We start from the raw sequence: 25,208 nt of genomic DNA on the forward strand, positions 1-25,208 counted from the left end.
CTGGACACCCTATTCGATAAATATCACCAATCGCTCAAAGAGCAATCGTCGGGACTTCCGTGAAAGTTCGGCAGGCCGTTGATATCTGGGGGTCTAATCCCCGTTGAGCTGCACCGGCACCTCGTGCCACCGGCCGGCAGCTTCTTAGAGTCCTTGTTGAAGCGTGGCAGCGTTGAGGATATGAATCATGTTCCGGAATCAGTGTCTCACAGGAGGCACGGATCACGGAGGTACAGACCAGATAATGCAACGCGGCATGAGGCCCAAAACAGAGTTGTATCGGTTTCCCAGGAGGTTGGGCGTTCCATGCACCGAATCTTCCTCACCATCCGCGGCGTGGGACAGCAAAGGCACAGCGGGTGCGCAAGGACGGTGGGGGGATGGAAGGGCGTAAAGGGCCGCATCGGGCAATTCTGGAGGACATCAGTGGTGGGCTGGTTCTGAGCTTTCTGATTGGTCACAGGTTCCTGGACCATGGGATATGGTGTCCGCCGACCTTCCCGATACCTGCAAGACTCCAACTCGTGATTTGGAGCGAAGAGGAAGGACTTGTCGTGACCATTAGGTTTTCCAGCGCCATCCAGTGCAGCCCGGCCCAGCAGCAAACTTAGTGAAGACTCCAGGGCGAGAGCGAGCGAGGGCTTGTCCGCTGCGAGTCGGCGAGTCGGCGAGTCGGCGATTCTGGGTGTCTTGTGGTTGTTTTCAACTTTGTTGGTTGGGGAGAGTGGGACTCAACTGCAACTGCAAGTGCAGACCGGAGAGGGACAAGGGGCGTCAGGTTACTGTCAGGCCAGGCCAGGCCAGGTCCGGTCAGGTCAGGTCAGGCCGTCAGGGGCACCGCTTACAACTAGCCGACGGGACCGGGGGTGCTTGCCGAGAGACTAGTGCACGGCTTGCCCGACTAGGCAGTACTCAAGTAAGCATTTGCACCAAGAGCAGGAGCGAGCAGGAGCGAGCAAGAGCGAGCATGCAGAACGGTGGTTCTGATTCGACGCGCAAATACGCGAGGCAAACTCACGCTTCACTCACTCAGGCTTTCGACTCTCTCTTGTCCCCGCTGGGGGCCAGGGCAACAGACTGCTCAACTCAGCCCTGGGAAGCCAACTTCCCAACTGCCCGCAGCTGCGCATCGCATCCGAAAAGCTGCATCGCTGAACTCCGATACGGATCCGTACGGAGGACACGCGAGTCCTGGTGGCGGGCCGGCGCCGCAGCACGGAGCCTCCAAGTAACGGCCTGTGGCCTCGCAACGGAAGTGAACCACTACTGGGGCTTCCCACTGCTTGGGGCACCACTGCTTCACCAGGAGGAACATGGTTCCCAGGACGGCGGCGTCGTCGCGTATGTGGCGTGCAAGTGCGAAGTGCAAAGTGCAGGGAGCATTGTATCCACTGATTCCACTCCCCCCACTCGGCGCCACCCCCCTCGGCGCCTCGCCTGCGCCACGCTTTGCCCAGAAAGGCCACGGCCTAGAATGGCGCCTGGCAGCGACCGCTCGTCTTTCGGCCTTTCACCGTGCTCCCGTGTCATTACGCCGTATCCTGTACAGTACTGCGTCCTTGTACTCCGTACAGCGTACGTAGTACGTACAGCAAGCAAGCAGTCCGGCGCCAGGGGCCTCCCGTTCGATCGCCAGCAACATGCAGAACTCTCGCTTCTGGCCCCTCACTCTCCCATGAAAGACGAATTTCCTCCCCCCCTGGACCCAGAAGAATCGGTGGTGCAGCCACGCTAGCACGCACAGTAGCACGCTCAGTACCACGCTCAGTACCACGCACGCTTTTCAGTGGTTGCTGGCCCAGCCCTGGCACTAGCTCCCTCCATCCTGCTTCTTCTTGCCTCAACCTCCGAAGCCAAGTGGTGGGCGGGCAGCCGTTGGCCTCTGGCCTCTCCCCAATCAGTCCCTGCTTCTGACCCGATGAGTCCTCAAGCGGCCCTCAAGCGACCCTCGAGTGGCCCTCACGCGTGAAGGGGCAGGGGAGGCCCCTGGCGCTCTTTCGCGTCCCCTTCCATGCATCTCTCGATTCCACTTTCCTTGCCCCACTCGATGAGGGTCTCTGTTCATGCCCCATTGCCCACGCTGGGTGGCTTTTCCCCAGCAATATCAGAGATGCAGTAACCTCTTTCTTGAGCCCTACTCCAGCGGTCCTTGATATCTCATTTATCGTCCCCCTTCTCCCCGTCACGTTGAATGAGTCTCCGCGTTCAGCAGCCTTTTTTTCGACGTCCGGACCCTCCACTGAGTGGCAATGGCCTCATGAAACTACACTCTTTCCCCACGGGCCTACGCACCACATAGCGTCGAAACACAGCGACTCAGATATCCAGTACACAAAATTCCAATCTGTCTTACCTCGAAGTTCAAAACAAGAAGCCCTACTCCGGGTGGAATTCGACTATCAGCCGCGTTACATTGCACTTGAAAACACTCTTATTTTGCCTGATCGTGGGACTTCCGTATATTCTCCATCTGTTGAAATACCGCGTACACATCCGAAAATGTCAAACTCTTCTGTGGTTGGTCAGGGTGCTTGCCCAACTCCCTTTCTAGATGCCAGCCTGTTTCCTTCTTCTGGTGGTTGTAAGTTATCCTCACAGAATTTTGACTCGTTGAACCGTCAAATTCCACTCAATTTGGAACTATTCAACTGACAAACGTTTTAGTCACTTCAGGAAGATTCTGCTCCACTGTCGGGGATATTACATGTTGCCTCCCATGTCCCCAAACAGAATGGTTATATCCAGACAACTTCGACACAATGACACAGTCAGCTAGCTGGCTAAATGTTCCTGGGATGGCTTGCTCGGTGTTTTTGCTCGTTTCTTTTGCTTTCTTACCCGTTGGCAAGACTCATCGACATTATTTGAGTGTTTGTTTAGCAATCGCAACAATTATGCTCGAGGTAAGTAATCGGAAAATCCTATCTGCATACTGCGCTCACTAACTTTCATTGAAAGCTCGGCTTCATAATTCCCCTCGGTGCGAAGCCTAAGCAATGCTTCAATGCCATCACCCCGAATGATATGAGCTCCAGCACTACCTGCGCCCTTTCTGGCGCTTTCTTGATGGCGGGAGGCTGGTGTGGTGTGATGTGGGTATTCTTGAGGGCGTTGGCGCTCCACCTGCAGATCTGTTGGCAGGTGGTAATTGGAAACACTTTCATGTGGGGTGCTTTGGCCGCCGGCTGGGGAATTCCTGCTATTGTCTTGGTTGTCTCCTTGGTGTTCAGCGGTGTCTCTTTCCGTTTTGGCGACACATGCCACATCAATCACGACAACAGTCTGTCGGATTTCTGGATCCCGCTCCTAATATTCGCGGGCGTCACAGTTGTGATTCAGTTTGCGACCTTCGGCTACTGCATCAAGGTCTACTTGGCATCTCTCGCTGATGATTCAGCGACCACGGAAAGTTCTGGCTTACCTTCATACACCAACAGTATTCGAGGGACCATCTCACCTCGACAGGCATATCGCAGAGTACGAAGGGTCATCGAACTCCAGTGGAGAGGTATTGCAATTGTCCTAATAATCATAGCGGACGTCATCTTCTTCTCGGTCATTTTCGTGTTTATGGATAATACGGAGTCAAATCTTCAAAAGGACCCCACGAAAGCCCAGAGTTGGCTGTTGTGCTTGATTGAGTCAAAGGGAGATAAGAACAAGTGCTTGGACTTTGCCACTTCGCTTCGGATAAACATAGCTACAGTCATGGCAGTTCTTGTCTTGCTCTCGGTATGTTATTTGCTCTTGAAAGCAATTTTCTTCCCGCTGACAGGTCCCAGTTTAATGGCATCTGGTGCTTATTGCTACTCGGTCGGTGGTCTATGTTCACCGGCTGGTATGAGATGGTCATGGGCAAGGTGAAACCAAACAACGAATTCGTCAGCGCAGATGTCAGAACATTTAAGGATCCGAGTTCCTACGAGATGCTCAGCAGGGAACGAGACCAGGGCAAGACCCCCGAGCCATTTGTTTCTCAACCCATCACGCCTTTATCGCCCACCCAAAGGAGCGGCCGAGAAACTCCAGATTACTTCGGGCGAGAGGCTCGATACAAGTCACCCGCGAGATCATTCTCGAATCCCAAACCTCCACAAGGAGGCCAGACCTGGGACCCGAGAGCCAGCCAGGCGAGAAATTTCGCATACCCTGGGATGGATCCTCTTTCGATGAATAAGATATGATCCTTCGTCTTGTTTTGGGGGGTTACCTTCTTTACTTGCTCGCACTTCGGCCTTTCTTGTGTCTATATTTTATCTACGGATTTATCAAGGTGTATAAGGCTCTGGCTTCTGGCGTCACGGATAGGGTATGGGAAGAATAATGAAAGACTTCTGTAGATGCAAAGCACGCAGGGACGCATGACAGACAGAACGGGAGAACCATAGACAGTGGGTCTCGAGCCGCTCATTGTATGAAGGGAAGGCATTGTGTATCGACTACTACTAGATTTGGGCTCGTGTCGAAAGGGGAAAGCTGACTTGGCTTGGCTTGGAAAAGTCTACTGTAGTTATCAGTGTTGGTAATCAAGAGTTACAAAAGTCTCACAAGAACGAAAATACAAAACTTCAAAACCAAGCCCAGTTTCCTTGCCGGCCCACTGCCAGCCGCAACGGGTGGGAAAGGGTGTGTCAGAGTTCCAAATCGGAAGGGGCTACAGGTCCGAACGCCGTCCAGTTTGGCAGTCGTCGAAATATCGGTTTATAGCTCTTCGGCAACGGCACCGAGAACATTTATAGTTTGCGAGGAAACACAGACAGTTTCGACGCTTCGGAAACAAATCCAACTGTTTTGGCCCCTTGCCCCTGTCCCCGCACCCAATGCCACGAAAGTTACGCACAGCCGTGTTCTCGAAACAAAATAGAGTTTTGTTTAGGGTTCTGGGGTCGGCAGGGTTCGCAAAGCAGTGAGAGAGTCTGCATCGGCGTGTTGGTCTTCGAGTCGCAGGGGTTCGGTGTTTGGGGATGGGAGCCCGGATTTGGATTTGTGAGCCGTGCTGTTAGTTCGGGACACTTGTTGAAGCGGGTGGTCCGGATTACTTCCTCATCAGCGAAGTAAATTACGAATATTTGCTTGAGTTGGGGTTCAGAGACTTGAAGCTCCTATTCTCTTTTGAGCGAGGGGTTGCGGGGTGGATCTCCTCCTTAGTCCTGACACTCCTGTTTGGGACATCTCGATTTTCCTTTTCGATTGAAAAGGCTTTTCTATTTATAATTCTCTTGACCTGTTTAAGAAGAGATTCGGCATGCCTTCTATCCTCATTATCGACTGTCCGAAGTCGGTTCTTTCCATAACCGCGATGGATGGCAGTTCGATGTAACAAAGAGCACGACGTCTCAACTCCCTCAATTGGGATGATTTTAGGGTTAGCGAAGATGATTTAAAACGCCAAATGGGAACTGAGAGCAGCCCCTCCAAGAACGAGGCAAAGTCGTCCTGCTGCCAGCGGGATGAACCCACTCGAGAACTTGAGCAAGAGTTTAGCGGCTCAAGGTATGTTTCAACTAGACCGGAGGCGGGCGCGCTGGACACGATGGCAGTTGTATTGCCCCTGAGTCGTCAATTTTTGATTGCGCATCGAGGCGTACACAGGACCCCGCGAGGAGGAATTGTTTGATCTTGCAAAAGGGAATGTATAGTGGGAATATCTTGCACAGGCTCTGCAAGGAGTATAACACACATTGTATACTGAAGGAAGCATTAAATTTAGCCAATTACACATTACAAACCTGCAAATCACGACTTATTATTCCGTGAAATCGCATGAGGAAGGAGGCACGCGCCTCCGCTTAGTCGTGATACACACCCGCCAAATTTGTTAGCGAATCAAGCCTGAAAATCAAACCCCCGATTAATTTCTTTAATAGCCAGCACAGATAAGTTCCCTTAAGAAATAATATCAAATAATGCGCAGTCTATAGAATTATCCTCTATAAAATTGTAAAAATTCAATTGTCATTGTTATGGAAGTTATTATAGAAAACGTTGATTTCCGACACTGATTTTGGTGTATCACGACTAACCGGAGGCGCGTGGGAGGCAAGGAAATAAAGCCAGCTTCGCGATAAGCGAAAATCGAGAAAACAAGCAATACACCCTTATTTCAAATTCCGACAATACAACACTCCAGAGCCAGAGATTCTTTGAGACTAGAATTTCAAAGCTTATCTTTGTCAGTATTAAGTTTTATTATAAATAATCTATACTTGACTTTATATTATATATAACTTGTAAGGTGATTTTTTAATAATCGCTGATTTTACTGGACCCTCTAACAAGCTCCCTTACTAATCGCCCCCCTTTCCACCCTTCTGAAAAAAAGAGAGAAGGACCTAGATAAAAAGATTATAAAGGATAACATAATCTAAAACCCCTCCTTGCCCCTCCCCAAAAAAAAAAAAAAAAAAAAAAAAGTGAATTAAAATTGGCGGTTTACTCCAGGTCTACTTTGGTCAATTTTGTTATTTTCAACAATTGGGAACTGGTTCCTTACGGGTGTCGAACCCACGACTGCAATGGTCAGCATTTGTTTTAAGAAAAAGGCATTTCAAACAAAGTACCTTTCGCATCTCTTTGAAAGAATCATATTAATCAGTTGCCCGAATAATATAAGAACGACACGCTAACCACTCTAATGCTCAAATTAGCCTCTGATTGTAATCACAGGCAGTGACGAACGACTTACGCGTCACTGGAGTTTGGCATGTTTGAAAGGAATTTTTCCTTATTTCATTACTTACGACGATTGGCGAAAAACGGCAAAAATTCACCTTTCCGACACGTGAGCCCCAACGTCATGAACATTCAAAAGGTTAACTTTTTTCTAAAAACACGTAGTAAAATCACAGCAAGGTTACCCAATAAGCCATTTTATTGCGACAATGCCTACGCATGACCTTCCGCCCAGCAATGGTCCCGAGGACGAGGAGGAAGACTACATGAACATGGTGATTGCCGAACCTACGAAGCCACGAGAGAAGGAAACGTATACGCAACGACGACTGCGCAAAGAGCGCGAAGCCGAGGCTCGAGGCCGCGTCAAATCAAAGGCGGAACAAGCAGCAGACGAAGCTGCAGCTCGGGAAGCCGCTCTCTCAAGATCCCTCTTCAGAGACCCCGCAACAACCTCTACGAATAAAGGTTTGGCTATGATGGCAAAGATGGGATTCAAGCCTGGTGTTGCACTGGGAAGCAAGGATAACCCTGGAGCGAGGACAGAACCGATTGCCATATCTATGAAAGAGGATCGGGGAGGCATTGGACTAGATTCGGAGAAGAAACGGAAGTTCAGAGAGGAGGTTGAGAAGGAGGGGAAGCGGGTTAAGGCAGTGGAAGGAGAATACAGAGAACGCCTAAGAAAAGACATAGAGAAGGTTAGGCTTGAAGGCCAGGTCGGTGCCGCAATGAGAGTCGCTGAACGCCTGGATGCAGAAATGGAAGAGGAGAGTGCGGAGAAGCTGGGGGCCGAAGATGGTTCCACGAAGCGGAAAATTTCGACCGTGCCGTTGAAACACATCAACGTTTTGTGGCGAGGCGTGGTTCGCAAAAGGGAAGAAAAAGAGAGAGACCGAAGAATGCGTTATGACTTACAGCAAAGCTTGTCACGGCTGCCCAGCTACGATGATGCGGATGAAGATAGAGATGACAGAAAGGCTCTTGGCAAAGACCATATACAACACACTCTCGTGGAAGATTTAGACGAAGAGGACCCCGAGCTGGATGAATTCAACGCCTTGGACCCGGCAGATCGGCTCGAGAAACTGGTGAGATACCTGAGGGAAGAATGTAACTACTGTTTCTGGTGTAAATACACATATCCAGACAAGGAGATGGAGGGTTGTCCTGGTCTGAATGAGGAAGAACATGATTGACATATCACTGGCGTTGATAGGAATGATACCCATTTGCTTTCTAGTACTAAGAATGCTCTCAAGGTGTACATTGTTCGGAGATTTCTATTAACACTACACGACCTCTATTTCACCCTGATTGTAAGCCACCCACGGCGCACAGTCAGGCACCCCCATCTCTTCAGCAGCGGTCTTAGAAGCTATAGCGGCATTGTAATTATGCCTTTGTTCTCCTGTAAGCCTCGCGTCAGCCACATACCGGAGCAGGTCTGACAGTAAGAGCAACATCTCCTCCGCTTTAGCATCGCCTTGCAGCTCGTCAAACGCAATTCCCTGCTGGGACAAGACCTCGACTCGCTGCTCCCTGAACTTCTCTAAAATCGTCATCACGTTGGCGATTCTTTCTCGAGTAAAAGGTGACTGTAGATTGAGACGCTTTGGTTTAATTCCACCATCGTCCGTAAGGCCAAGTCGGGCCAATTGCAACACGATGGTTTGGGTTGTCTGCCCAGTAGGATACATGCCGAAGCGTTGTTGCAGTGCCCGCAAAGCTACTGCCGTCCCGGTCTGGTCGAACGCCTGACTGAAACTCAAAATAATCAAATCGTATACTTCTTGAGGAAGGTCTTCTTTGCCTCCTCGTTCCATCATGTCAGCAAAAAGTTTTCTGCAGGTAATGAAGGATTCTGGCTGTTGCTTAGAGGATGACGTTCTGACAGGATCGAGTGCGCTCTTCAAAAGCCTCCAGAGGATCTGATATGTTTTGAAGTCGGGCTGAACACCAAATTCCCTCGACAAAGAGTAGTAAGTATCCCATGCCCAGCCTGTGCGGTGAATCCGGCCGTGCCACAATAGTAACTCATTCATAAAAAACGGATTTGGCCGGATCCGAGCATGTCTCAGCGCATCTAAAAGATCAGAAATAAGAGCTGGTTTCTCTCGCCGCCGGTATTCCGTTATGAGAATCGCGAACGTCTCTATTGTGGCGGATGGGATAAAGACAAGAGGTTTGCTGCTTGGCAGATCGCGTGTTTCGACCACCCTAGTAGAATTTTCGAGATCGTATGCTGCAGCTGCATTGCGGGCTTTGACGAAGTCGAGTCTTGTACGAATCATCCTCCACGCCATATCTTCTGCCAAATTTTGACTTCTCTCGTACCCGTGTCGGAACCAGGCGCCGATCAGTCCGTTCATGTGTCTGCTATCTGGCTTAATTCGACGTGTTTGCATAAGGTCAAAGACTTGCTTGGCGGCGTCAAGTCGTTGATCGCCAATGAGCTTCTTAATCCAGCTACCAAAGAAGAACCTGTTGTTGAATTGAGCTGGGAGATTAACAAGTGCTCGAGGATCTTCCCAATTCAATTCGCGATTCTGAATGGCGACTTCGCTCAATTGATCCACACCCACAACCTTTCGATACTGTGCTGTCGAATTCTGCTCAGCTGCAGATGTGCTCCCAGTGAGCATCATGTCCTTAAAAACACCTAATGCAAGGTCCAGCTGATTAGCAGTAATGAAAATATCTATAACTGCATCGTAATCTTCCATTGTCATCTGAGGGCCAAAATGGAAATTCATCCGGATGTACAAGGCCCAAGCACGTTGGACCGAATATTCTCCTTTCAAATTCAGATATGTCTGAATGACCGGAAGGAGTACCCGAAAGCGGCTCGGGTCCTGGCTGCGGTGTAGACATATTTCCGCAACTCGCAAGGCTTGTTCGACATTGCCAACTTGACAGAACATCCGAATACCAAGTTCATAATATTCTTTGAAGGGTATTTGGTCTTTTGGCAAATATCCAATAGCTTCCCATTCCTTGAAAGCAATATTTCTGTCACCAGAAATAAATATAGACTCCAAATACAGCAGCATTCGAGGAGAGCTTAGGTGGATACCGGCGCTCCTCATGTCTTCTCCTATGACCTTAATGCGCCGCATTCTATCCATGTTGCTTCCATTACCCGTATTGAACATCTCCCAGAGGATGTCCCAGAGTCGTGGAGGTATTGCGTGTGGGGAGGATCTCATAGCGTTTCGACACAGCAAATAGGTTTTCCAGAGATATTTCGCAGGATCTCTGTTGATTGAACGAGACGCGAGGGCACGCCCTGCTGTCTTCCGATTGCGAACTAAAGCCCGATTTAATCTTGCGATATGAGGGCGATGTTCTTTCGCGAACGGCTCGATAGGGATTGGAACGAGGTTAACTCTTGTAGATAGAGCAATACTTTCGCAACTAGGTGCAGGAGATGGAGCCGCCTCAGGGATACCTTCAGTGGGGGATCCATCTATAGATAGATTTAGTGACGAGCTTTGCGATAAAAAAGGAATGGAGTCATATACCAGTCGTAGCAGTCTGCAAGAGCTCCTCCCGAAGTTTGGCTCGATCCTCGGCGGACAAAGTACCGAAATCGATGTTTTCCAGCTTTTCAACCAGAGCTTCCAGTTCCTCCGTCTCCTTGGTCATGGCGTCCATAGACTCGCGAAGTTTAGGATCATATGAGTAGTGCTGGCCATCACCATCTAGGAAGCTCTCGAAATCGACAGGGCCGACCAATTCTTCAATAGAGTGGCCGTTCTCCTCATCGTAGCCCCGAAGTTTGCCCTCGATTCCGTTCAAAAGGTCAGCATGAACTTCCACTCGCGTGCCATCTGGCGTCTGTTCGAACAATTTGATTTCTGGTTCTTGCGGATCGACTTGCTGGCTGGCCCCTTTCAATATTGTAGGCCATCGGCCATCTGTGGCATTTCGAGACAACCATATTGGCTGTTGTCGTAGAGTGACCTGTGATTTAGAGAGGCATGCTCTGCACACATAACCTTGAAGTCTGGAAGCCAGAAAGCGGTGCGGCGGCGGCATAAGTGTCGTTATTGAGTTTATTGACAAGTCGACCAAAAAGTTTTTTTTTTGGGAGGTGACATCGAGAGTCGCCAAAACCGCGAGCTCGACGCGACCTCCACAACCATCAAGGCACCCTTTTCCAGTCCAAATGTCCGACAATGAAGAAATCCACAGCCACGATGGCTTTGACGCCCTCGATCACCAGGTACGATTAACCCACTTGGCGCGAACGATAGCGATTGAAATTATGCACAGCTAGTTTATGTATACGCTCCTGCGAATGCCCCTGACGATACTTCAACTCGACCGGCGAAGAGACGGAAGGTTGCAAAGGTGGAGGCTTTAGTTTCAGGAAATGCGCCTGTTCACACATTGAAGTTCGAGACTCTTTTGAATGGCCTGGAAAGCCCTGAATGCGTAGCCTTGCGCCAGGAGACCTTTGAGCGCGCCTGGGCAAAGACAGAGGCGCAAATTCAGGTATTTGTGGTCTGGCAATATCGAGGACCATAATTGACAGCTCTGCAGTCTATCTTGGATGAAGCAAATGAGGATACGCTCGGAGAAGTCACCGCATTTGTGGATGGTACCAAAAAACTTGGGTAAATGCCCTGACCTTTCGGAGGAGTAGCTTTACTGATGGCCATCAGAAGCTTTGCAGCAAGAGTTCCTACCGGGTTCATTGTTACTGGACCAAATATTTCTTCTCACTCACTCTTGTTCAAGCAATTATCTACCCGACTAAAGACAGAGATCAATGGGCCAACCGTTGTTTTGAGATCTAATGATGCCTCAAATCTCAAAGCCGTTCTTAAGCAGCTTATTCGAGATGTAACAAACCAGAGACCCGGTGATGGCGATGAGAAAGGTCTCTATTCTGATCAAGACGTATGCAATCACGGAATCTTATGACGATCTGAGCTGACTCTGCAGGGCCGGAAACTGTTGAATTATGACTTGGAAATCCTCCATGGCTACGTGAAGGCTCATGGCAGTCTGGCAGTGGTTATTGCTTTCCAAGATAGTGAAGCTTTCGACTCTGATTTAATATCAGAGCTGATAAACCTTTTCAGGTAGGGAGAATCTTGTCCCTCAAAGTTGTAGTGTCTAATCTTCAAAAGCTCTTGGATGGATCGTATTCCCTTTGTTCTGCTTTTTGGTATCGCTACATCGTTGGACCTTTTCCATGAACGGCTTTCAAGATCAGCAAGTCGCTTGCTCGATGGCGTGCAATTTGATGTCGAGCAGAGTAGTTGTTTACTGGAGAGAATTTTTCAAAGCGCTGTTGCTGGGTCTGAAGCACCATTGAGACTTGGAAGTGTGCTTGTCTCTAGCCTGATGGAGAGGCAACATGATCATATTCAGAGTGTTCAGTCGTTCATTGCAGCCCTGAAGGTAAGCTTACGACCTGTGTTTCCACCAAACTATACTAACGGTTAAGTACGCATACATGTGCCACTTCTATGGTAATCCTTTCAGCTGGCTCTGTGATGATACATTAACTGGCCGTAATCTTCCAAATCTCCTTCGACCTCATCACCTTGAAGTCATTAAAACGCTCCCTTCTTTTCAGATGATGGTGGATGTGTTGATCAAAAGAGAGCAATTGACGCGGGCTAAAACCCTTCTCAAAGATGACAAAGCCCTTATCCAGGAAATCGAGAAATCACAAGAATCTAGGAAGAGGTCGATTACTCAACTCCTACGAGCTATGTTTTTACTGTCAACCTCTTCACCAGAACCTGTTGATAAGATTGAGCTCTACGTGACTGCTTTTCAAGGAGCTCTCGCCGAGTCAGACTTCGTCAAACGGGTACTTGACTCAATCAAGCGGATGGACCCTGACGATTTGTTAACTTTTGTCAAAGCTCTTTCAAATTGCATAGAGAATGGAAGCGCGGAAATGAATCTCGTCGGCTGGGGAGATGAGGAGGATGAGCTCCTTGGTGCAATAATTGGAATATACTCAAAAGTGTCAGCCCTGGAGATGGATTCTGCTAAAACTGGAAACCCGATTCGGAGCAGTTACGCGATTCATAGCAAGGGAGTGAGGACGACTGTCATTGCTCAAAGAGTACAGCTGAGCTATGAGAACTCGACACTCACTGAGCAGGACAAAGAATTCACAGCACTCGTGGACTGTCTGACGGGCCGGCTCCAGGAGTGCTTCTCTCAACCAGGGAATCCCCAGGAACTGTTTTTGAATGAAGTTTGGCTTTACGATTGGACGGTTCCTCACAAGAGCATTTTCACACCACGACCTCGGGAGGCTATTGAGCTTGCTCTCCACACACCATACCGCTACTTGAGCTGCGATTGCTGCGAGTCCGTCGAAGGGCTGTCCTCAACACACCCGGCAACAGCGATACTATACCAGATGTACCTTGAAACCGGGTCACTCATCAACATATTTGACCTTTGGTCAGCTTTCTTTGAGATGTTGGGCGGTGGCGAGGAACAGAAGTGTGATGAACGGGTTGCACTTGTCATGTTCTACAGAGGTCTGGCGGATTTGAAGTCGTTGGGTATGGTCAAGCAGAGCAAGAAGAAGGCAGACCATCTGGCAAAGGTAGCATGGAAGGGTTTGTGAAGGAAGATCCAGGGCTAATTACTCGTATCAATTTGTAAATCACCCTACATCACCTCACGTCGAAGAGTCATCCACTAATTGCCATTGGATATATCAAGATTAGAAACTCAAGCTTCAATATGCAGGCTAAAAGCACATGACATCCCCATCTGCCCTAATACCACCTCATCTTCTGCCGAAATATCTCTTGTTCTTCAGCACGAGTTCGCGCCTCTCTGGCCTCTCTCATGATCTCGCCCTCAGTCTGCACTCTCACCGGACTCTCACACCCCCTCAGTCCCATAAATCTACCTATCCGTCTCCTCTTTTCCTCAAGGCTCGCATTAGTCCTCCACACAATGGGACACGGGTAATGCACCGTGTAAATTGACGGCGTTCGCTGGTGATAGAAATGTGCAATTTCATCACATTGCTCGCCTGTCAAAAGCCAGAAGTTCAACAGCGTGGATGGGAAGGCAGGGTGCACATCTCCTGTCGTTATGCTGACCAGGGGCGAGAGACGAAGAGCCATCTGCGAGATCTTGTTTTGGAATTCGGGATTGCGAGCTGAGCTTGTAGCTTCCATATTGCTTGATTTCGGTGTGGCTTGGGTGCGTGTAGCCTGGGTATGATGGGTATGCAGATAAAACGATATTATCGTTCAGGAGGATGGTGATTGTATGAATGAGATGATCGCAACAGCTGCCAGCAGCAAGTAGAGACGGTGAATGATAACCTGGTATATTATAGAATGAGAGTTAGACGGACTTGAAGCTACGAGAGCGTGGAAAAAAGTGAACGCAGGCTCTTCTTGTATGGGCTGTGAGGCCTTTGTGTGATCCTTTTCTTTATGCGCGGTGACGGTCATGGCTTTGTCTCACTCGAGAATCTTTTGGAATTTTCATATTTGGTTTCTAATTTCGTAGCTCAACACTCTTTGTCCGCGAGCGAGCCATGAATCGGTTGACCCCGTCCTCGTTGAGACACTTAATGAAAGCGAGAACAAAGCGAAGGCTCGAGGGTAGGCTCTCTCTGTGGGTAATGCACCGAGAGTTCTAGGAGGATATTCAAGGCGTCAAGGGAAAAATGAAACCTGAAAATACTTGCGGGGATGGATCCACAGTGGAAAGTCGAAGCTCTTCCTTCTTCGAAGGTCTTCTAACCGAAATATCTTACAGAGCAAAGCTCCTATTCAGCAAAACGCCATGATGTACCGCGGAACGCTTCAAAATGCACCATAATACAGTTGGTTCCCGAAACTAATCAAGCTCACTTTTTGCCCTTCTTCTTCCTGATGCTCCCCTTCTCGTTGGCTACAGGGCTGTCAACCAAGATAGCGTCATCGTCACTACTGAACTTGCTTGCTTGTGTTTTGGCCGGTGTAGACAATGCTTCAGATTCGATTTCTTTCAAAAATTCGTTCTTGATCGAGTCCCTCCGTTTCTCCCACCACTCCTTTTCTGATTCTGTCTGTGCTTGGATCTCGTCAAGCCGCTTCCGAAAGACGGTGTTCGCTGCAATTTCATTTGCAGACTGAAATATTGTTTGACCCCAATTATTGGAGAGAGCATTTGCCTGACATCGTTAGAATAAGAGCATGGATCTGGATTCTTCACCACAAACCTCCATAACCACATCTCTTAGCTCCTCCTCCATTTCTTTCTCTGCTCTCTGAAATCTTTGCCAAAGGTCGTCGCCTACGCTACCGCGTTGCAAAAGCGTGCTGCATGCTTGCTTTGCGCTTCTGATCTGGATAATGCGGTGGATGTCTTCGACGGCGCGTCTCAAAAGAGCGGCACGCAGCAGGCTTTCTGGTACTTTAGGCGCCTTCTCTTGACCTTCTGCTGGCTCTTCATGTAACAGAGAAAGATAGACGTTGCGCTGCATGTGCGGTGGGAACCATGGCGCAAGAGTCGCAGATTGGGCTGCAAATGTTAGCAGAGGCGCTGTAGCCCCCGACGTGGAATTACTGACCTGCTTTTCGCTTCCTATAGACGGAGGAAAATGTAATCAAAGAGCCCACGAGAACGGCGATGTAGGCAAAGGGGACTGAAAGTCCAACCCAGTCGATGTCGAACATCGTGGCAGAGGGGTCTTTCAAGAATCGCAACTTTGATCATGAACCGATTTCTGTGCAATACCGAGGATTTCGATTCCCGTGTACTTCTAATCTCCGGATCTGAGTGAGGGACAGGATCATTTATGTTGGTGCGTTGCGGAGAGACATTCGTTTTGTGTAGAGAGGTGGTCTTTAACTAACTCTTAAGGCCAAGTATTGACTTTTGGCAACCCGTGCCGTCACTTCCACTTCCACGTGACGGCGAGATATTCACCCTGGATCATGGATCGGTTGTCGATATACTAAATTTTTGTATAATTGGAAAGCACTAATAATATCAGTAGAAAAATTCCAGACTTGTATGAGAGAATGGAAACCAACACATTCATAAACGTCTTCTAAAGTTCTTCTTGTTTGCAAGTAGTCCATGAAGGGGTGTGGACATAAAGATTCGCCTAATTCCGCACCCGCAAGGCTGATCTCATACGTAAGGCGGGCGTGATTCCTGGACTTGCGAACTAGGAGAGCTCTCGATAGCTTTCTCTGCACTTCTCCCAGTCCCCTTTGCCCTTCACCTTCTCCATTCCTTCAACCCATTCACTCCTTTGAATTTAACCACTACTACATCCAAATTCGAGGTCTTCTAACATTTACAATCAGTCATCCCTTTTCAAGCCAGAATTTGAAGTCAGGAACAATCATGCTACTCCGATTTCGAGGTCCCGATGGGATGGTGCGCATAACAGTTGAGCGTGCAGATACATTTGCTCGGCTCGGGGAAAAGGTTTGCTTTCACTGGTCCTCGAAGAAGATGTTCCTGTATTGACAATATGCAGCTATCAGAAGTGCTGCCCGCCACCGTCGATTTCAACACCCTCACTCTGTCAAATCAGCCAGCCGGCGGAGAAATTAAACTGCTGAAAGAAATAGCAAGACACAGGGTTTCAGCAATAGGATTAGGGTAAGCCTGAGTCACTGCAGAAAGATGCGGGCATTTTCTGACAATCTACTTGCAGTCATGGTGACATGGTTTTCATAAACTACAAGCATGTTGACTCACTCTCGAATGGCAATTCGAACGGTGATACTACGACTTCGTCACATCCTCTCTCCTCTACAAATCGACTTAACGGCCATGCTATCCTCCCTAACGAAGATTTACCCATCGATCCGCCCCCAATGACTTCACCATCAGAAAAGATCAAGAACCCGTGGGAACTGGTTAAACAATCCGCCCTGGATGACAGACTAGACAAGCTGAACGGCAAAATCCCCCGAAAAAGGGACGTCAAGATGTGCAGGCATGGAGAGAAGGGCATGTGCGATTACTGCATGCCTTTGGAGCCATTCAACGCAGACTATTTGAAAGAGAGAAAGATCAAGAATCTCTCTTTCCATTCTCATTTACGGAAGATCAACTCGGCAACAAATAAACCCGAGTTAGGAAGCTCCTTCATGCCACCTCTGACCGAACCCTATTACCGAGTCAAACGAGATTGTCCTTCAGGTCATCCACAGTGGCCGGAGGGAATCTGCACGAAGTGTCAACCGAGTGCCATCACATTACAACCACAACCGTTCCGTATGGTCGACCACGTCGAGTTTGCGACCCCTAGCCTCATCGAAAATCTCCTTCAGTTCTGGCGGGCGTCTGGTGCGCAGCGACTAGGATACCTTTATGGCAGATACACCGAATATACAGAAGTTCCCCTAGGTGTGAAGGCCATTGTCGAAGCCATCTATGAACCACCACAAGTCGGCGAAGTTGATGGCGTGACTTTGAATGAATGGGAGAATGAAAAGGAAATGGATGAAGTTGCTAGGCTATGTGGTTTGGAGAGAGTCGGAGTGATCTGGACGGATCTGGTAGATTCTGGCGTTGGTGACGGATCTGTTATTTGCAAGAGGCATATCGACTCGTACTATCTGTCATCGCTGGAGGTCGCATTCGCTGCCCGACTTCAATCGCAGTTTCCGAAACCTACCAAATGGAGCGATACCGGAAGATTTGGCTCAAATTTCGTTACTTGTGTGGTATCTGGCGATGAGTCGGGTCAAATTACTATCTCGGCGTATCAAGTATCCAATTCGGCGGTGGAGATGGTCAGGGCGGATATCGTTGAGCCCTCTGCAGACCCAACGGTGATGCTCGTTCGCAATGAGGAAGAAGATGATGGCTCTGAGAGCCGCACTCGGTACATCCCTGAGGTTTTCTATCGACGAATCAACGAGTACGGTGCAAGTGTCCAAGAGAACGCAAAACCTTCCTTCCCAGTCGAATATCTCCTCGTCACATTGACACATGGCTTCCCCAGCGACCCTAAACCCCTTTTCATGGCCGAAGCACCAGGTTTCCCAGTCGAAAATCGGGCAGTTCTTGGTCAAGATCAAGAGCTTAAGACGGTTTCTGATCGCCTTGGAGTCGACAAGGATGGACAGCTCAGAAAGACAAGTGAAGGAGTTCTTGCAGTCTCCGACTTCCACTTACTTTGCTTCCTCCACGGCATGGGTATCTTGAACAAGGTAATTGGCTTCGGTTTTGATAAATTTCGACTGCTGGGAGTGATACTAACTTGTTGCAGGAAGAGGAAGCACTCCTCTGCCGTGTGGCCACGCAGCATGATCTAGCTGATGGATATCAGTTGTTATCTACACCTGGTTGGGCAACTTTACTTGCAATATTACAAACGACTGGTGAGAGACCCCCCAAACGGCCATCGCCGGATGACGGTGATGGCAGCAACACCGAACGCCTTGCTAAGAGGGTTGGCGGGGTAAGGCTAGATTGAGATAGTTCTGAGATCAGCTCCTCGTGGATATAGGACCCCCTTTTGATATGAGATTCGAATGATAGACGAAAATTAGGTTTGGGGGTTGTCATGTCAGTTAGATACTGGTTCGCGCTGGATCTTGGGGTGGAGGAATGCATCCAAGGCGTCGAAAAGGAACAAGGATGGCGAGCATTGCGTGGTGCATGGTATGAGCAAGAAGGGCCTCAAGATGGTACAAAACAATCACGGAGATAACCCTATGGATCTTCTTTCAAACAACCATCACGTGAATCACTCCTCCACGAAAGCTCATGTATTTGGTTGCAGAAACAGCGCTTTTAAATTTCATACCTCCGAACTCTATATGTTTTTGCTTTTGACGCATATGGCCGAAGCTCAGCAGAACTCCTGGGGATAGCACTTGCAAATGTACGATTATTTACAATGGCTTACCGCCAATGAAATCAGACCATCTGCGGACTTCTCCTGGAATGCCTTCTTTTCGGGGCAGCTTCTCGCTCATGCAGCGGGCGAAGAGCTCAGCGGTCTAGCACAGCAGTGTCAATGAACGGATCGAAGTTATAGGGGAATGGGAAACATACCTTGGGTTCCATGAAAAGGGGCACGCCAAAGTCTACAGCGTTTCTACGCATCACGTAGTCGACATCCAAAACAGTCTTTCCTCGTGCGAGGGCCAAGTTGAAGACGCCACGGATGTCATACTTTTGGAAGACTTCTCGTAAAGCCCTCTTGTCTTCCTTGGGGAACTCAATCACCTCGACACTTACACTGCTCTTTGCGGTAGATTCGAGGAATTGTTTGACTTCTTTTTCGGCAGCGTAGAGCTTGTAGCCAAGTGGCGAGAGGTAGTCGACGATTTTCACCAGGGAGTCTTTGGAGATGTCTCCACCAAACAAAAGACCCTCTCCTGGTTCTGGCATACGGAAGTTCATGGTTGATTGCAGAGAGGCCCAATATGCTTCCACAAGATCCTTTCCGAAACAGGCGATTTCACCGGTACTGGACATTTCGACGCCTAGGAAGGGGTCTGCACCAGCGAGACGAGTCCAAGAGAATTGAGGTACTTTAGTGGCGAGATAGTCCCGCTTGATGGCCATGAGATCAGTTGGCGCCGGAACGTTACGGCCAACGAGGGCTTTTGTGGCAACGTCAACAAAGTTGAGACCGAGGACCTTGCTGACGAATGGGAATGAACGGGAAGCACGCAAGTTACACTCGATGACCTTGAGCTCAGGGAGAGCACCGTTGGGATCATCAGCTTTGATAATTTGCATGTTGAACGGACCAGTAATGCTCCAGGCTTTGGCAACCTTGACGGCAATTTCCTTAACACGGTCCATAGTCGTTTGATCCAGGGAAACAGGAGGAAGCACAAGGGTAGCATCACCTGAGTGTACGCCAGCTTGCTCAACGTGTTCACTCACAGCGTGGACGATGAGTTTGCCGTCTGACGCCACAGCATCAACATCAATCTCTTGAGCGCCTTCGATGAACTTAGTGATAACAACAGGGTGGTCAGGTGAAACGTTGCTGGCCGCCTCAAGCTTGTCTTTGAGATCATCTTTGCTGCGAATGACCGTCATTGCAGCGCCAGAGAGAACGTAACTCGGTCTGACTAGCACAGGATAGCTAACTTCATCCGCGAAAGCCTCGGCATCAGCGACTGAAGTGAGCTCCTTCCAGGCAGGCTGGTCGACACCAATACTATCGAGAATCTCGGAGAATTTTTGTCTATCTTCGGCCTTATCGATATCCCGGGGGTCAGTACCAAGGATCTTAGCACCTCCTGTTTCTTGGAGTCGGAGAGCAATCAGCTGAGGAAGTTGGCCTCCGACACTAACAACGACACCGGTTGCACTTTCGAGTTCATAGATGTCCATAACTCTCTCATAGCTGAGCTCTTCGAAATAGAGTTTGTCAGCAGTGTCAAAGTCAGTAGAATAGGTTTCACTGCAAGAAGTTAGCATTGTGGTTGAAAACTTTAGGTAACATGTGTTTACGGATTGTAGTTGATCATGACAGTCTTCTTGCCCATTTCTTTTAGTGCCAGTGTTGCGCTGACAGCGCACCAGTCGAATTCGACACTGCTGCCAATGCGGTACACTCCGCTGCCGAGAATGATGATGCCATGATCGTCGAAAGTTACATCGTGCGAGGTTGCGTTATAGGTGGTGTACTAGGTATATCAGCATGAGTTTTCGTTGGAATGGACATGGGAGAGGAACCAAATAGTTCGTATTTGCGGGGAACTCCGCAGCAAGAGTATCGATCTTCTTGACAAATGGAGTGATTCCAAAATTCTTTCGACGAGCACGAACCTCGTCCTCTGTGCTTCCGATGCGAGAAGCAATCTGGCGGTCGGAGAAACCCATCTTCTTGGCCTTCATCATGAGTTCTTTCTTGATGCCGAACAGACTTCCAACATCCTCAAGCTCATGGGTACAATCAACAATATTCTGCAGCTTATAGAGGAACCACTTGTCAATCTTGCTCAGATCATGGATGCGGTCCACAGTATAACCCTCGTGCAGCATTGCTTGACCAACAGCCAGCCATCGACGGTCTGTGGGGTTCGCAAGTTCGTAGTCCAGATCGTCGAATTTGTCTCCTTGGAAACCAACGAACCGGGGATCGACTTGACGGATGGCCTTCTGAATGGATTCCTCGAATGTTCGACCAATAGCCATAACCTCTCCAACAGATTTCATGGCACTTCCGATGTCACGCTTCACGTGTTGGAACTTGGCCAAATCCCATCGTGGGATTTTTGTAACGACGTAGTCCAAGGAAGGTTCGAAATTTGCCGTAGTGGTCTTGGTGACAGCGTTTGGGAGTTCAGGAAGAGTATGGCCAAGTCCAATTTTTGCAGCGGTGTAAGCGAGAGGATATCCAGTAGCCTTTGAAGCAAGAGCAGATGAGCGAGAGAGACGTGCATTGACTTCGATGACACGGTAGTCGAGCCCGTCAGGTTGCAATGCATACTGCACGTTGCACTCTCCCACAACACCTAAGTGGCGGACGATTTTGATAGCAGCAGAACGAAGCATGTGATATTCCTCATCACTCAAAGTCTGACTGGGTGCCACAACAATGGAGTCACCAGTATGGATGCCCAGAGGATCGAAGTTTTCCATGTTGCAGACCGTGATACAGTTATTGCTTGCATCTCGAACGACCTCATACTCGACTTCCTTCCAGCCCTTCAGAGATTTCTCAACCAAGATCTGAGGAGACAGAGTGAGGGATCTGGCGGACAAGTTTCGAAGCTCTTCCTCGTTGTTTGCAAAGCCCGAACCAAGACCACCAAGAGCATAGGCTGCTCGGACAATGATTGGGTAACTAATTCCTCTAGCAGCTTCTAGAGCTTCGTCTACGGTACCGACAGCAATAGATTGGGCAATTGGAATGTTGATTTCACCCAGAGCTTTGGCGAAGAGATCTCTGTCCTCGCTTGTCTCAAGAGTCTTGATGCTTGTGCCCAAGACCTTGACCCCGTAGCGTTCAAAAATGCCCATCCGTTCCATTTGAACGCCGAGATTCAGGGCAGTTTGACCACCGAATGTAAGGAAGATGCCATCTGGTCTCTCGCGCTCAATAACATATGTAACATATTCTGGAGTGACGGGAAGGTAGTAAACCTCATCGGTAAGGACGTGGGCGGTCTGGATGGTTGCGATGTTTGGATTGATGAGCACGGAAGCTACACCAGCCTCCTTCAAGGCTTTCAAAGCTTGAGAACCTATTGTAAAGAATAGTTAGGACCGTGTTCGTATCAAATTAGAGACCGACTGAGCTTGATCGCGTGCCACAGGTTGTGATGCTTTTCAGCCGACTCCCTCGTGACTCATTCCTCATTCAAAAGTGTTCTGGAAACCAACCTGAATAATCGAATTCTCCTGCTTGACCAATGCTCAAACCACCACTGCCAATTACCAATACCTTCTTGACATTAACAGGATTTGCAGCTCCTTTAATGACTCCGCTCTCCAGGTATGCCTTTGCATTTGGGGCAGTTTGTGTCTGGTCGCGGCAGACTGTGGAGCTCGAGAAAAGTCGAACATATCTGGCGTTCTTGCCAGCCGGGGCTTGACTCTGAGCATAGAGGCATCGTGTAGACGACCGAGTGGTAAAAGATCTCGCGGTGCTGGCTGGAGCCTTGATCTGGCGGAGAAGGAAGGTTGTACGGCCTGCGAGACGGCTGGAGAGAGCCATTGTATGAGCGGTGAACTCAATTGAATGCCAGGAGGTTCAACCAAGCGCCTGCTACCGTCTCAAGGCTCGAGATCTCTTCGGCGTTGTCTCAAATATCGTGGGTGTGGAGGAATCGAGCTGGTGATTCCAAGTCGATTTCCCAGGCAGATGGTTTGTCGGTCAAGATGAAGTTTTGTGATAACGAGCGGTCAAGAACTCGCAATTAAATTACGTCTGAAGCTTCGACGGCTCGAAATCTCTTAGCATGGTCGATGAAGAAGGAGTAAGATGAGAGATTTCTGGATTGCAGTCACGAGTAGCAGAGAGAGATAGATGTTGGTTAGTATTTGATGCAGCAAAAAAATTATGCGCTAGGCGTGCAAGCTCTTCGGCGGGGCACAAGATGCTTGCCAGCTAACTTTTTCCTCGAGACGTCTTCTGACTGACTGAAAATCTTCGAATTGCACGCTCCGCAACGGCAACTAATCCACTTCTAGCCCTGCAGACGCCATTGTTCGCCTGGCCGAGCAATGAAATCTTCGTCTTCTGCTACTGTAGGCCCGAAGAACGGGGATGGCTGAGAAGAGCCTGTAATGTCGTGAGGGGAGGGGAAGAGCCTCGCAGACTTTTTTGCTTGCTGCATTGGCGTGCGGGGAAGCGAAACCAATGGTTGCCCTCGCCTTTGAAATACCCAGAGGAACCGGCTGTCCAATGATCTCACAGGCAGATCACGAATGGCAGGCTATGGCCGCCGAACATCTGTGGTTTGTGGGTTGAGCAGATTCGGGGAACTGTGATATTGCGCTGCTTGCACTTGAAATTTAACTTTTCCGTCGACAAGTTAGTTACCATGGTCAGGGGTAATCACGTGTGGCTACAGCGCATCTGGAAAGCAACTCGGATATCATTGAGCCAGATCTACAATCCTTTCTTTTTGTTCCTCCCAGCACCCGTCTAAGTCTTCTCTAATCTGACGGCAGGGTTCCTCTCGATGAAGGCCAGATCTACTTTGTGTCCCAGCAACTCCCGAATGTTATTCACCTGTTTCCCAGTTAGTGCCCTGAACTTTTTTGTGGAAATGCCATGCTAACCTTGTATTTTATCATTGTTGGACGCTCCAAGCTCAAACCCCATCCGAAGACACGCATATCCTTTGGCAGACCCATTGCCTCTAACATCTCAGGCCTGAACATACCACTGTTGCCAATCTCCACAAGCTTGTTTAGCCCCTTGTGGAAACTGAAAATCTCCATACTGGGCTCGGTGTATGGGTTGTAAGCTGGCTTGAAGCGTAGGTCCTCGATGCCCATCTTCGTGAAGAAGATTTGCATAAACTCCATAAGTCCACCCAGGGACAATCCGTAGTCAGCAATGACACCCTCGACTTGGTGGAACTCTGCAAGATGGGTTGCATCAACGGTCTCGTTACGGAACACACGATCAATTGAAAAGTATCGGGCCGGGGGCGGTCTTCCATCCGGTCCTTTCTTAGACGCCAGTTTGTGTAGCATGGCAGTTGAAATTGCGGTGGTATGCGTTCGGAGGACTAGTCGTAGAGACTCGTCTTCAGCCCAGGGATACCTATATCCAATAGATCCATACTTTCCTTCTTGGTGCACATCCTTTACATTATTCCAATATGCCTCATAGTCTGCCTTATCGGCCCTTGTCTCTGCATGTGGTTTGTCTGCGGTTTTCGGGTCCGAAATGTAGAAGGTATCTTGCAGGTCACGAGCTGGATGTTGTTGCGGTACGAAGAGTGCGTCGAAGTTCCAGAATCCGGTCTCGACGAAGCGATTCGTGGGCATCTCCTCGAATCCCATCTCAAAGAAGATTTGTCGAAATTCATGCCGGACTTTGTTCAAGGGATGCAGAGCACCTGCATTCTGATCTGTTCCGAGTGATCTGAAGTTGTAGGGCTTGAAAGCGGCGGTCTTCCACGCACCACTACACAAATCAGTGACGGAACTAAAAACACTTCACGATAACCTACGAAGCCAACATATCAACTGTCAAATCCGTCTCCTCTTTCACCATCTCGAGAGCGAACTTTAGCCCCTTGTGAATCCTGAAGCTAATAACCTTCTGCATCTTGACGAGTTTCCGCTTTTTTAAGTCTGCGACAACTTTTGGATCAGGATGCGTTCGCGTCTTTTGAATGATCTGAAGTTGCTCGCGGGTTGTGTCTTGTATCGATCCGGTCTGCAGTCATTAGCAACCAGTTGAGCGTTCTTTGCAACATACTAACTCACTGATGCAACCAGACGACCATCTTTGCCTTTTGCGATCCATTTCGACTTGAAAGCTTTTCCCTGTCCCAGACTGGCGGCTTTTTTGTCTCCTATGGCAGCCTCCAATTCCTTCACTGTGAGACCCTCAACTGCCTTCCGTAGCGCCTCAAATACTCGTGCTTCATGGCTGCCATTGGCCTCGATTTCCGCACCCTCATCCTCTAGCATCGCTTCCTCTCGGTCAATCGTCTCATATGTGATCATAGAACGCGAGGCTAATCTGTCTAATGCGGCCTTGACGTCCGTGGATTTCTGTAATGGCAAGGCCTCCGAGGACAGAATTGGATCGTTCTTGGAAAGTAGCTCAAGAATTTCAGATGGCAGATCGCCTTGTTGGCCATGATGACTGGCCGCCATCACTAAAGACGTGCGCACTTGGAAAAGCTGTGCTGAGTGTTGTGGTGATTAAATTCGAAGTTGGGTTGACTCACTTCTGGAAATTTGTTTGACCGTGTCCCGTTTCAGCCTTAGCTCGTAAGGCATAAACCGACGCCCTGTGGGCGATCAGAACCCAGCACGCCTTCGGGACCCCTAAGTTATCACTATTTTAAACCCAATTTAGTGCTGTTTGTTCAAAGAAGGCAACGTCAACATTTTTGATCACTCATATCAAA

General features: G+C 49.0%; 8 protein-coding genes across 8 annotated transcripts; 4 read left to right on the forward strand and 4 right to left on the reverse strand.

Annotated features, from left to right (window-relative positions):
• Positions 1 to 2,499: 2,499 nt before the first annotated feature.
• K444DRAFT_647773 (G protein-like protein-coupled receptor : GPCR, secretin-like protein) lies at positions 2,500 to 4,184 on the forward strand (the record flags this gene model as incomplete). Its single annotated transcript, XM_024885379.1, has 4 exons — positions 2,500 to 2,581; positions 2,665 to 2,903; positions 2,959 to 3,732; positions 3,783 to 4,184. 4 exons carry the CDS (start codon positions 2,500 to 2,502, stop codon positions 4,182 to 4,184), a joined length of 1,497 nt encoding a protein of 498 aa, XP_024728680.1.
• Positions 4,185 to 6,881: 2,697 nt separating this feature from the next.
• Positions 6,882 to 7,871, forward strand: K444DRAFT_546195 (uncharacterized protein; the record flags this gene model as incomplete). Its single annotated transcript, XM_024876203.1, has 1 exon — positions 6,882 to 7,871. The coding sequence occupies one exon, from the start codon at positions 6,882 to 6,884 to the stop codon at positions 7,869 to 7,871; it is 990 nt and encodes a 329-aa protein (XP_024728681.1).
• A 93-nt stretch (positions 7,872 to 7,964) lies between these two features.
• Positions 7,965 to 10,713, reverse strand: K444DRAFT_545025 (uncharacterized protein; the record flags this gene model as incomplete). Its single annotated transcript, XM_024876101.1, has 2 exons — positions 7,965 to 10,141; positions 10,197 to 10,713. The coding sequence occupies 2 exons, from the start codon at positions 10,711 to 10,713 to the stop codon at positions 7,965 to 7,967; spliced, it is 2,694 nt and encodes an 897-aa protein (XP_024728682.1).
• A 130-nt stretch (positions 10,714 to 10,843) lies between these two features.
• K444DRAFT_647776 (uncharacterized protein) lies at positions 10,844 to 13,282 on the forward strand (the record flags this gene model as incomplete). Its single annotated transcript, XM_024885380.1, has 7 exons — positions 10,844 to 10,900; positions 10,951 to 11,172; positions 11,221 to 11,294; positions 11,343 to 11,580; positions 11,626 to 11,765; positions 11,814 to 12,087; positions 12,134 to 13,282. The coding sequence occupies 7 exons, from the start codon at positions 10,844 to 10,846 to the stop codon at positions 13,280 to 13,282; spliced, it is 2,154 nt and encodes a 717-aa protein (XP_024728683.1).
• A 1,248-nt stretch (positions 13,283 to 14,530) lies between these two features.
• K444DRAFT_647777 (uncharacterized protein) lies at positions 14,531 to 15,341 on the reverse strand (the record flags this gene model as incomplete). The annotated part of the gene is made up of 3 exons (XM_024885381.1): positions 14,531 to 14,836; positions 14,885 to 15,186; positions 15,236 to 15,341. The coding sequence occupies 3 exons, from the start codon at positions 15,339 to 15,341 to the stop codon at positions 14,531 to 14,533; spliced, it is 714 nt and encodes a 237-aa protein (XP_024728684.1).
• Positions 15,342 to 16,020: 679 nt separating this feature from the next.
• K444DRAFT_544537 (polyubiquitin-tagged protein recognition complex, Npl4 component) lies at positions 16,021 to 18,109 on the forward strand (the record flags this gene model as incomplete). Its single annotated transcript, XM_024876057.1, has 4 exons — positions 16,021 to 16,104; positions 16,157 to 16,281; positions 16,337 to 17,843; positions 17,903 to 18,109. 4 exons carry the CDS (start codon positions 16,021 to 16,023, stop codon positions 18,107 to 18,109), a joined length of 1,923 nt encoding a protein of 640 aa, XP_024728685.1.
• Positions 18,110 to 18,530: 421 nt separating this feature from the next.
• Positions 18,531 to 22,324, reverse strand: K444DRAFT_647779 (carbamoyl-phosphate synthase-like protein arginine-specific large chain; the record flags this gene model as incomplete). Its single annotated transcript, XM_024885382.1, has 5 exons — positions 18,531 to 18,638; positions 18,694 to 20,062; positions 20,113 to 20,288; positions 20,338 to 21,851; positions 21,991 to 22,324. The coding sequence occupies 5 exons, from the start codon at positions 22,322 to 22,324 to the stop codon at positions 18,531 to 18,533; spliced, it is 3,501 nt and encodes a 1,166-aa protein (XP_024728686.1).
• Positions 22,325 to 23,163: 839 nt separating this feature from the next.
• On the reverse strand, positions 23,164 to 24,994 carry K444DRAFT_620880 (phenylalanyl-tRNA synthetase-like protein alpha chain). Its single transcript, XM_024881794.1, has 4 exons — positions 24,556 to 24,994; positions 24,297 to 24,505; positions 23,395 to 24,250; positions 23,164 to 23,344 (listed from the first exon to the last, which is right to left on the reverse strand). The coding sequence occupies exons 1-4, from the start codon at positions 24,949 to 24,951 to the stop codon at positions 23,258 to 23,260; spliced, it is 1,548 nt and encodes a 515-aa protein (XP_024728687.1). The 5' UTR covers positions 24,952 to 24,994; the 3' UTR covers positions 23,164 to 23,257.
• Between the last annotated feature and the right edge of the window lie 214 nt (positions 24,995 to 25,208).

The sequence above is a fragment of the Hyaloscypha bicolor genome (genome assembly GCF_002865645.1).
Source record: "Hyaloscypha bicolor E unplaced genomic scaffold K444scaffold_182, whole genome shotgun sequence".
NCBI classification, from domain to species: domain Eukaryota; kingdom Fungi; phylum Ascomycota; class Leotiomycetes; order Helotiales; family Hyaloscyphaceae; genus Hyaloscypha; species Hyaloscypha bicolor.